We start from the raw sequence: 12536 nt of genomic DNA, 5'->3' as shown, positions 1-12536 counted from the left end.
TCTTGCTGCTACACTAGCTAGCCCACCTCTTGCTGTTACACTAGCTCGCCCACCTCTTGCTGCTACAGTAGCTAGCCCACCTCTTGCTGCTACACTAGCTAGCCCAACTCTTGCTGTTACACTAGCTTGCCCACCTCTTGCTGCTACACTAGCTAGCCCACCGCTTGCTGTTACACTAGCTCGCCCACCTCTTGCTGCTACAGTAGCTAGCCCACCTCTTGCTGCTACAGTAGCTAGCCCAACTCTTGCTGTTACACTAGCTCACCCACCTCTTGCTGCTACACTAGCTAGCCCACCGCTTGCTGTTACACTAGCTCGCCCACCTCTTGCTGCTACAGTAGCTAGCCCACCTCTTGCTGCTACAGTAGCTAGCCCAACTCTTGCTGTTACACTAGCTCGCCCACCTCGTGCTGCTACACTAGCTAGCCCACCTCTTGCTGCTACAGTAGCTAGCCCACCTCTTGCTGTTAGACTAGCTAACCCACCTCTTGGGCAGCCTGCTATAACTAGCTGCCAGACAATGTTGTTGTAAGTGGGAATATGGTGTTTTTCACATCATACACCTTGCCTCCCATCCTGCTTGCCTGTCACATCTTGGTGATATTACAGTCATGCCTCATATGCATGAGAGAAAACCATGTTATTCCAATCTGTGTCAGTAGCCCACAACGATGCATGCTAAGTGTGGAAACCACTGCCAATTGTGCTTAGGATGCATTATATTTGCACAGAGCATGCACTTTTCTTATTCAAATGGGGACCTTTGCTCCTGGGGATGAAAATCCATTTTGTAAGGTCATTTAGCAACTGCCATGTCTCTTGTCAGAGTAAGCATATGTGAAGTCAATGTGTCCATTTTGGCAGTTGAAAGGCAGTTAATAACACAAGTGACACTGTTATGGAATATTTCATATATGGCAGTGAAGAGTGTTCCATCTCATTTTGTTATGCTAAATCAAAACCTATGGATGTAATTAAATGCATTTTCTCCAGGGGAATCCTTGTTGTTATGCACAGTTAACAAAATAGATTAATAAACAAATGTTTCTATCAATGCAAATTGATGTCTCTGGCTATGTTTAATTGTCCCTGCACCAATACGGATGCACCTTTAATGACTATATGGAAATGCTCACCTAATAGCATTATACCATCCCATTGCATTTCTTGCTGACACTCTTGCATGTTGCGAGTGCCTTCAGAAAATATTACACCCCTAGACTTTTTCCACATTTTGTTGTGTTACAGCCTGAATTTAAAATGGATTAAATGGAGAGTTTGTGTCACTGATCTACACACAATACCCCATATTGTCAAAGTGGATTATTATTATTATTATATATATTTTTTTTTTACAAATTAATTACAAATGAAAAGCTGTAAAGTCTTGAGTCAATAAGTATTCAACTTATTTGTTATGACAAGCCTAAATAAGTAAAAATGTGCTAAACATGTCACATAATAAGTTACATGGACTCACTATGTGTGCAACAATAGTGGTTAACATGATTTTTGAATGACTAGCCCATCTCTGTACCCCACATATTGTCACACCCTGATCTGGTTCACCTGACCTTGTGATTGTCTCCACCCCCTCCAGGTGTCGCTTATTATCCCCGGTGTAAATATCCCTGTGTTTCCTGTCTCTCTGTGCCAGTTCGTCTTGTATGCCAAGTCAACCAGAGGTTTTCCTTGCTCCTATTTTTCCCAGTCTCTGTTTGTTGCTAGTCCTCCTGGTTTCGACCGTTGCCTGTCCTGACTCCGTACCTGCCTGCCTGACCACTCTGCCTGTTCTGACTACCAGCCTGACTATCCCCTTGTACTGTTTTGGACTCGGATCTGGTTTCTGACCTCTGCCTGGCCTGACCTCGAGACCGCCTATCGTCTGGTACTGTTTGGACTCTGACCTGGTTTATGAACTCTCGCCTGTCCCCGACCTGCCTTTGCCTACTCCCTTTGTTATAATAAATATCGGAGCTCTACCATCTGCCTCCTGTGTCTGCATTTGGGTCTCGCCTTGTGCCCTTATACATATACAATTATCTGTAAGGTCCCTCAGTCGAGAAGTGAATTTCACTCAGGGATTTCACCATGGGGCCAGTGGTGATTTTAAAACAGTTACCGAGTTTAATGATGTGATAGGAGAAAACTGAGCATGGATCAAGAATATTGTACACTCCACAATATTGACCTAAATTAGGTTTGTGCAATAAGGCACTAAGGTAATACTGCATCATGTGTGTTTTTTAAGATAAAAATAAACGGAATAGAGCAAAGCACTGGCAAAGTCCTAGAGGAAAACCTGGTTCAGTCTGCTCTCCAACAGACACTGAGAGACAAATTCACCTTTCAGCAGGACAATAACCTAAAACACAAGGCCAAATATACACTGTAGTGGCTTACCAAGACTACATCGAATGTTCCTGAGTGGCCTAGTTATAGTTTTGATTTAAATCGGCGTGAAATCAATGGCAATGATCAACAAACAACTTGACAGAGCTTGAATAATATTTTTAAGAATAATGGGCAAGTATTGTAAAATCCAGCTATGCAAAGCTCTTTAAGAGACTTACCCAAAAACACTCACAGCTGTAATCACTGCCAAAGGTGATTATAACATATTGACTTACGGGCTGATTACTTACTTAATCAAGATATATTAGTGTTTTATTTATTATTTTTATCATGAAATGTTTCTTCCACTTTGACCTTACATAATATTGTGTGTGGAACTTTGACAAAAAGGACAAGTAAATCAATGTTATTCTTACTTTGTAACATAACAAAATGTGTAACAAATCAAGTGGTCTGAATACTTTCTGAAGGCTGTGTACATGCTATAAACATAGCCAAACGGTGTCCTACTATGTTTCATATCTAATCCATGTAATAACCTGTTATCAGAGTTAGGTAGCAAACAAATCTAGGTTATGCTGCATATGGTACATATATTTTGTGCATCCACATGCTATGAAAAATAAGTAGCTTACGTTAATCAGGCAACGACATGCTTTTGCTTCAACCCAGATGTTTCATCTGTAGCCTGTTGGTAGCAACACAATTAGAAGGGAGAAGAGAGTTTGTGAGAGAGAGATGGACTACATTCATTCATCCAGTACATTCTATTGAGTGTTGTATTTACCCATAAGAGTCTCGTGTGCGTTTTGCTCTGGTTTCGTTTTGCATGTGGTTTCTGCAGAGTGAACGAGTCTCGAGGGCCGGGGGAAAGGTGGGTAAGGGGTAGGCAGCATCGCACGAGCTGTGCATTCGTAGACAGAGGCACAGCACCAGCTAGATGCGCGCGGAGGGCACAGCAGAACAGAGTTGAGCAGAACGAGAGCATGGTGGAACGCGCTGCGCGCACGGAGGGGAACGCGCTGATTGACAGCTTCGGAGGCACGGAGCGCCCCACGCCGCACACGAACCGAGCCCGCTAATCTGCCTGAACCGCTCTTGTCAAAAGCATCTGTGCGAAATAACCACCCTCATGCATATCAGCTACTAAACTCCGCTGACCGGAGCCTTGCAGTCATCACTCAATTGTGGGAAGAAATCAACCGCACCACATAGCAAGGTATCAGGCGATAGGCTATTGCACTGTACCTTGGCTTTCTCCTTTTCACTCAAAACGGGACAGTCTGGAAGTAACTAACTATTTGTTTTTTTTACTTCTTCAATACTGAGGATAACACATTCTTGGCACTTGCTGAACGATTGGTGAGAGCAGTTCTGTAAGGAGAGCGCTTATGAGTTTTTTTTAGTAGACACATTTCTTTGGAATATATTCCCGCTATCCAAGTGACATTTTCATTGGATTCTCTGTTAATTTTCTTACTTTGACTTTCTTTGATCTCTGATTGTTATAGGTTGTTGCCTGCCGAAGGTAACGGCCAAAATTAACCGAAAACAACCCAGAGAGGCAAAGAAGTTCAGTTCTGTGCGTTGGGTATGAGCTCACTATGTGTGTGGCTGTAGCTTCCCCATTACTCCTTCTAGAACCGTAGCCAGACCGTGTGGTCGAGAAGTAGTTTAGCTTCTCTCTCCCTCTGTACGTGGACACTTAGAGCTAACACCTCGTTCTATGGAGTAGATCGTCCGGAAAGAGACTAATAGAGCGTTCTCCTTTCCCCCGCCTGGTACCAACAGGCGGCTTTGGTCTAAAGGTTCTCCGGAGAATGGTAAATGACCGACGGGGAATCATGAACAGCACTTCGGAACTCGAAGATGGACCACGGCATAAAAACCAGGTACGTGGCAAGCCTCCATGTATCCCTTTTCCCAGGGCAACTGTGCGTTGTAAGGCTTTATAGGTTTGGCATAGAGCGCCAGACAGGCAGTTGCACCTTTGGCGCAGTATGTCATGTTCCTCCCGCGGGAAGCGAAGCCCTGTTGTATTTTTGGGGCAGCGCTCTGTTCTGTGGGAGTAGCTCCCCACTCTCCCCAGCGGTCTCTCCACTCTCTCCCCAGCGGTCTCTCCCCTCGCTCTGGCACTTCTTGTTCCTGTCACAGTGTGTAACCCAGCCCTCGATCAAGTGGGTGGCTAATAGGTTATTTTTTCCCCCTAACGCAAGCCTCGGAAGATACGGTGATATTATCTCCAGTCGGAATTGCTTTACTGATCGAGAAAGAGGCGAGAAAAGGGGAAAAGATTTTGGACTCCTTGGACAGTGTGATATTGGCTTTTCCATCTCCAAATTATATACGGTAGATGTGGAATTCATCTGCTGGGCTGGTTGTGCATCGCCCCCCCCCCCCCCCCCCCATTATGTTTCCACCTAGTTAAAGCTAATTTGATTAATTATGTTCAAACGTGCTGTCGTGATCTTTCCTAAGTGTGCCTTGGGGGTTGAGGGAAACATTTGCTAGCTCATTTCTATGAAAGACCGGCGGAGAAAACGCCTAGTAGTCTGACCACGCAGTTCAGATGAATGGAGATGTACGCGGACGTGCGCTGCGTTGCGGGCGGTCAAGATCACTTTGGGGAATAGTTCATGTGTGATCGCAAGGTCAGTGCAAGGTAATATAGTGACGGGGGACGCTGGGGCTGTAGATGACGTGATGGAGACAGTAGCGGTGCGTGGGTAAAATCACTGAGAAAGCCAAGACAGTAAAAAAGCCATATTACAACCTATGTTGTGATAATTGCGTTGTTTGCGCTATAACGCATTAATTCATACGCCACCCCATACAAATAAGGCCGTGACAACAAAATGACAACAGTCACACAGTGGCGTAATACATTAAACTAAACATACGTTTGTTTCATCACAAAACAGGAGAGCAACATCTGTCTGAAGTCCACCAAGCAAATATTGCATGTAACAAACAGTTATATCACCTGCAGCATGGTCAAGTAGGTTATTGTTTTTGACAGTTTACTAATCAACTACTGATGTATAACCACGGAGTTAACACAAATCAGCACAAAGACAACAGGAGCACTACCTCCGCTATTTGAGCACCATTTCAAATTCAAAATGTTAACATCATCAAATCAACAAGGCTATAAATGCTTAGCTTAATTCACTGAAAACAAACTTAATAATACCAAAAACAATTTAGTCCAATCAATGTTGCTAAATATTACATGGCTGTCCATGGTACTGCTTTCTTTGTGGGTGTGTGTTTATAGTGCTTGTGTGTGTGTGTGTGTGTGTGTGTGTGTGTGTGTATGTGTGTGTGTGTGTGTGTGTGTGTGTGTGTGTGTGTGTGTGTGTGTGTGTGTGTATGTGTGTGTGTGCATGCGTGAGTAACATTTTTTTTTTGACTCACCCTACTTGAAGACTAGTTGAACTCCAATGCCATCCTCCTCTCTTTCATGTTGGAAAACGGTATATGGCTCTGTCACACAGTACACTTTTATTTTTTGTGTTCATAGCTAAAACGCTTGCTAGCTTAACTTCCTCCCATGGGCAACAATGGACCAGTTAAATAAGCTAGCTACATAGTTAAGGTGGGACTACTTGGCTACATATTGAACTCACAACGTACACATGACCAAAAGTATATAGACACCTGCTAGTCGAACATCTCATTCCAAAATTATGGGCATTAATAATGAGTTGGTCCCCCCTTTGCTGCTATAACAGCCTCCACTCTTCTGGGAAGACTTTCCACTAGATGTTGGAGCATTACTGCGGGGACTTGCTTCCATTCAGCCACAGGAGCATTAGTGAGGTTGGTGCACTGATGTTGGGCGATTAGGCTTGGCTTGCAGTCGGCGTTCCAATTCATCCCAAAGGTGTTCGATGTGGTTGAAGTCAGGGCTCTGTGCAGGCCAGTCAAGTTCCTCCACACCGATTTCTACAAACCATTTCTGTATGGGCCTCGCTTTTTTGTCACGCTGAAACAGGAAAGGGCCTTCCCCAAACTGTTGCCACAAAGCTGGAAGCACAGAATCGTCTAGAATGTCATTGTATGCTGTAGCGTTAAGATTTCCCTTCACTGGAACTAAGGGGCCCGAACCATGAAAAACAGCCCCAGACTATTATTCCTCCTGCACCAAACTTTACAGTTGGCACTATGCATTAGAGCATTCTCTTGTGTCATGACGTTGCCCTCTTTGGACACCGCGAGCACCATCCCCCTACCTCGGCACCATCTCTCTGTCTCCTATAACCAGGCTGCTGTGGTCAGAGAGGTTGTAAGTTCCTAGGGAAAATCAAGCCTCATGACCAGACCGTATAGGGAGAGAGTGTCATAGAGAGAACAAAGGAATTTCTTCCACCTCACAGAACTGGAGAACCGAACGACATTTATGTTCTGGAGAAGGTATAAAAGATTGGTGAAGAATCCAGCTACGAGCTGGTCCGTTTTGTACAATTTTGTGAAACTCATGGGAGACAATATGGCCACATTACCATAACGTTGTTTATACAATAGCCTCAGATATGAGGCTTACATCTAATTATTGTATAAGATGATTGAGTGAGGATGATACTGTTTGTGAAATTGTGTAATGTGATTTGGACTGTTTAACTTGACGCTAGGGGTCAGATATTATGATTTTTTTTATTTTTATATATAACGTTCCCAAGGTAAACTGACTATTTCTCAGGTCCAGATCGTAGAATATGCATATAATTTACAGATTAGGATAGAAAACACTCCAAAGTTTCCAAAACTGTCAAAATATTGTCTGTGAGTATAACAAAACTGATTCTGCAGGCGAAAACCTGAGAAAATCTAACCCAGAAGTTATTTCTTTTGAAAAGATCTGTGTTTCCTGGCCCGTCTTTCTTCCATTTAAAGGGGTATCAACCAGATTCCTTTTCCAATGGCTTCCTCAGGCTGTGACCAGGCTTTAGACATAGTTCAGGCTTTTATTTTGAAAAATGAGCAAGATTTTTCAAAACTAGTCAGGTGTCCTCTGATTAAATCCTGCGCACGAGAGGGGTAGCTCTCCATTTTTTTTTTCTCTCTTATTGAATAGGTTACGGTCCGGTTGAAATATTATCGATTATGTTTGTTAAAAACAACCTGAGGATTGATTATAAAAAACATTTGACATGTTTCTACGACCATTACGGATACTTTTTGGAATTGTCGTCAAACGGAATGAGGCTTTGGTTTTCTGAACATAACGCGCAACCCAAATGGCGTTTTTTTGTGATAAAAGTAATATTTATCGAACAAAAAGAACATTTGTTGTGTAACTGGGAGTCTCGTGAGTGCAAACATCCGAAGATTATCTAAGGTAAGCGATTATATTTATTGCTTTTCCGACTTTCGTGACCAAGCTAACCAAGCTAATATAAGGCTAACTGTTCTAGCATTGATTGCTACACTCACAAAAGCTTGGATTTCTTTCGCTGTAAAACATATTTTCTAAATCTGACAAGATAGGTGGATTAACAACAAGCTAAGCTGTGTTTTTATATATTTCAATTATGATTGTTTGATTATAAATATTTTTAGTAATATTTTTGAATCTGATACGTTTGGGAATTGTCTTTTGCCTTTCAGGACTGGAACTAGGCTGTAGTTTTCTGAACATAACGCGCAATCCAAATGGCGTTTTTTGTTATGAAAGTCATATTTATCGAACAAAAATAACATTTATTGTGTAACTGGGAGTCTCGTGAGTGCAAACATCCGAAGATTATCAAAGGTAGGCGATTAATTTGATTGCTTTTCTGACTTTCGTGACCATGCTAATTTGGGGCTAGCTGTTGTAGCATTGATTGATACACTCACAAAAGCTTGGACTGCTTTCGCTGCAAAGCATATTTTCAAAATCTGACACGATAGGTGTATTAACAAAAGGCTAAGCTGTGTTTTGGTATATTTCACTTGGGATTGCATGATTATAAATATTTTTAGTAATATTTTGCGCCCTGCAATTCAGCGGTTGTTTAGGAAAATGATCCCGTAAAAGGGATCCGGAGTGCAGAGAAGTTAACCTGTTGAGGATGGGGGCGCTGTTGTGACTATTTATGCTAATCGTGTAATTTTTGAAACGGCTTCCCACAAAATCCTTGATCGTACAATATGCATATTATTATTATTATTGGATAGAAAACAGTCTATAGTTTCTATAGGAGTTGAAATTTTGTCTCTAAGTGGAACAGAGCTCATTCTACAGCAATTTCCCTGACATGGAGTCAGATTTCAGAAATTTTGGCCCCTGATCTGGAGTCAGTTAAAAGGGCACTGTTATTGCTATGAGTATACGGACACTGCTTACGTCTTCCCCTGGATGCCTTTACGTGATGACGATTTGAATGGGGTCGATTGCGCGTTCACAGGCACTACAAATTAAAAAACCCTGAGGCTAGTCACTCTTTTGGAGCTGCGTCATGCGCCTAGAGGACACCGACCCGCACCTGTTCCAAGCATTAGTGGAGGGAGTAATATTACTCGGGTCATGTTTCTACTCGTTATGGGAGTTAAAAACATCATAAGGTAGTTAATTTAAAGCGTTTTATAGCAATTTATATCCGTTTAGTGCGATTTTGGGACATTTATTTCTGAAACGCTGTGAATTGCTGGGCACGCTTCCAGTTCATCCCGAACGCAGTTGGCATTTCCACATGGCAAGAGGACAGCTTTCCACCAAAAGACGATTACTCCCAAGAAAGGATCCTTTGCCCAAGATACTGATGGAAGAACAGCTCAAAGTAGGACATTTTTATTATGATAAATCGTGTTTCTGTCGAAAAATGTTAGTGGCTTAGGACGCCATGTTTTTTGACGTAGCTTCACTTGGCGCAAATTGTATTGAAAAGTAAGGATAAATTAAAAAATGTAATTCCGCGATTGTATTAAGAATTAAATTGTCTATCAATCCCTGTCCACCCTATATTTTTTAGTCACGTTTATGAGTATTTATGTATAAGAGTAGATCACTGTCTAAGTGGCGCACGGACATTTTCTCACCAGCTTGGCTACATTTCACATTGTCTAACCATGATTTTGGTGGCTAAATATAAACATTTTCGATCAAACTCTATATGGATTGTGTAATATGATGTTACAGGAGTGTCATCTGAAGAATTCTGAGAAGGTTAGTGAAAAAATTAATATATTTTGGCGATGTTGACTTTTATCGCTCACTTTGGCTAGAATCAATGCTGGGCTGCTATGTGCTATGTGCTATGCTAATATAACGATTTATTGTGTTTTCGCTGTAAGACACTTAGAAAATCTGAAATATTGTCTGTATTCACAGGATCTGTGTCTTTCGATTAGTGTATGCTGTGTATTTTTACGAAATGTTTGATGATTAGTAAGTAGGTAAACACGTTGCTCAATGTAGTTTTTCTAGTCCATTTGTGACGGTGGGTGCAATTGTAACCTATGCCATCTACCTGAAATATGCACTTTTTTCTAACAAAACCTATCCCATACCATAAATATGTTATCAGACTGTCATCTGATGAGTTTTTTTCTTGGTTAGGGGCTATAAATATCTTAGTTTTGCCGAATTGGTGATAGCTACTGGTGTTGGTGGACAAATAAAAGATGGTGGATTATGCTAATGTGTTTTTAGGTAATAGATGTACATCTTTACATATTGTGTCTTCCCTGTAAAACATTTTAAAAATCGGACATGTTGGCTGGATTCACAAGATCTGTGTCTTTCATTAGCTGTATTGGACTTTAATGTGTGAAAGTTAAATATTTAAAAAAAACATTTTTTTTGAATTTCGCGGCTCTGCCTTTTCAGTGGGGGGGGGGAGTGCCGCTAGCGGCACCCTCATCCTAGACAGGTTAATGAAGGAAACTCCAATTCCCTTTGGAGTTTAACTAAATCAGAGGACCGCCCATGAACACAGTTATGGTCTGGCGTCCTGGGACAGGCCCTTTTCTGCTCTTCCGAATAAAACCCCCACCCGGGTTTTCTATCACCAGACTGAGCTTACCTCAATTACGAGATGGCTAAAAGTTGCAGACCAGCTTACCTTGATAACAAGAGGGTCAAGGTTTGAGACCAGACTGCTGGACTTTTAACCATCCCACGTGGTTAAACTCTTAGACTATCGATACCGACAGAATAAGAACAAGTCTTTGATATTAATTACTAGTCTACAGCTAGGAATTCGGGATCATTGAATGCGAAGACCGACAACCGCCGAAACATCTATCTATAACGACATGAATGAATGTCACTCTGAACTATCCATTCTAACCACAACAGAGAGAGAGAGGGTGGACAGACTCTCCAATAGAAACAAACTTTTCAGCAGAGATCCCGACGACACACTGAGCGTATGTCACACCCTGACCTAACTAAAAAACATAAAGAAAACAAAGAATACCAAGGCCAGGGTGTGACAGCGTAAATATATATATTGATTGTAATTGTTCCCGAATGAGTGAGCGTTCATCAGCTTTTTTTTTCATTAGCATTTCAATTGTTATAATTATCACTCTGCCTAGCAAGCCGCCATACTGGTTTTGGCCACAAGGGCACATCCCCCTATCATTTCTTTGTAAACATCTATTTTGTTTGTTTGTGTGATGCATTTCTGTGAATTACTTAGTAAGTAAATAAATAATTTTAAGACAATTGATGTATGGATGACTTATAGTGAAGACTGCGTTCGTTCAGATAACCAACAATTTACGACGTTTGGAATGAGACTAACGTGAGGTAAATAATAATTAATTAATCAGAAGACCAAGTGATCAGATATCAAAATATCTGAATGTTATATCAGGAAAATTGTAACTTTAAAATCTGAATATTTTCCTTGGTGCCCCGACTTCCTAGTTAATTACAGTTACATGATTAATCAGTTTAATCCCGTAATAATAATTACAGAGAGTTATTTGATAAATAAGTCTTCAGTTTTAATGATGCCAAAGACACGACACCTGGCATCCGCCAAACCCAGAATCGTCCGTCTGCTGCCAGATGGTGAAGAGTGATTCAGTTCTCCGGAAAACGCATTTCCATTGCTCCAGAGTCCAATGGAGGCAAGCTTTACACCACTCCAGCTAATGCTTGGCATTGCAAATGCTGATCTTAGGCTTGTGTGCGGCTGCTCGGCCATGGAAACCCATTTTATGAAGCTCCCGACGAACAGTTCTTGACTTTGCTACCAGAGGCAGTTTGGAACACGGTAGTGAGAGTTGCAACATAGGACAGATGATATTTACGTGCTGCGCTGCCCACTTCAGCACGGTCCCGTTCTGTGAGCTTATGTGGCTACCACTTCGCGGCTAAGCCGTTGTTGCTCCTAGACATTTCCCCTTCACAATAACAGCACTTACAGTTGACCTGGGCAGCTCTAGCAGGGCAGAAATTTGACGAACTGACTTGTTGGAAAGGTGTTATCCAGGTTGAATGTCACTGAGATCTTCAGTAAGGCCATTCTACTGCCAATGTTTGTCTATGAAGATTGCATGGTTGTGTGCTCAATTCTATTCACCTGTCAGCATCGGGTGAGGCTGAAGTAGCCGATTCCACTAATTTGAAGGGCTGTTCACATACTTTTATATATATAATGTATTAATTTATGGTTAGATCAGAGATTAACGTCATAACTACATGTCCAAATCCCCATCTCCATCCATGGCTTAGGAAAGGGACGATTTAGCAAGCTGCTGCAGGACATCAACACAAGCAGACCAGAAACAGACACATTTTTCAGAAAATTACATTTTGTTAAGACAGTGATTTGATTGGTCTGAAGCCAAATCTAAAATGAAACTGAGCTAGCTGTCCATTGGTCCCAGTCTCACTCCCGTCCGAGCCCATTTCGCACGCACACTTGAATTAGGTGCAATTGGCCATTGATTCCAAATGAGCAGGTCCACGTGTACGGACGCAGTCATGAACGCAGTCTTCCTCATAGAATCTCTCTCTCTCTCTCGCTCTCTCAAACAAACACAAAAACACACACTCTTGTGTATGCACCTAAAAACCCACACATGAGTCTTGAAACCCACACACTCATGCCTGTTCTATGTGAAGCGCATCGTGTGGTTGTGTAATGGGTTGGTCACAGAGCAGACCCACAGGGCTGGACACACATTATAGTATCACTGGGTGTTAGAATGGGGATCTTCTGGCCATGCGGGTGTTGGTT

General features: G+C 42.0%; 1 protein-coding gene across 4 annotated transcripts in view; it reads left to right on the top strand.

Annotated features, from left to right (window-relative positions):
• LOC129818118 (fibrinogen C domain-containing protein 1-like) overlaps window positions 1-12536 on the top strand; it is a 315002-nt gene that overhangs the window by 25951 nt on the left and 276515 nt on the right. The window contains exon 1 of one of the 4 annotated variants that reach the window (XM_055873712.1): window positions 3249-4247. The exons of 1 other annotated variant lie outside the window; for it this stretch is intronic. In XM_055873712.1, the coding sequence (XP_055729687.1) occupies window positions 4176-4247 (72 nt within the window). In that variant the 5' untranslated portion in view covers window positions 3249-4175. Of the gene's footprint in view, window positions 1-3248; window positions 4248-4771; window positions 5007-12536 lie in introns of those variants that run through there. 2 more of the 4 variants (XM_055873709.1, XM_055873710.1) reach the window with 2 other exon arrangements.

The sequence above is a fragment of the Salvelinus fontinalis genome, chromosome 21 (assembly GCF_029448725.1).
Source record: "Salvelinus fontinalis isolate EN_2023a chromosome 21, ASM2944872v1, whole genome shotgun sequence".
Taxonomy (NCBI): domain Eukaryota; kingdom Metazoa; phylum Chordata; class Actinopteri; order Salmoniformes; family Salmonidae; genus Salvelinus; species Salvelinus fontinalis.
Note: the sequence above shows the minus strand (reverse complement) of the source record. Positions and strands in the feature narration are given on the sequence as shown.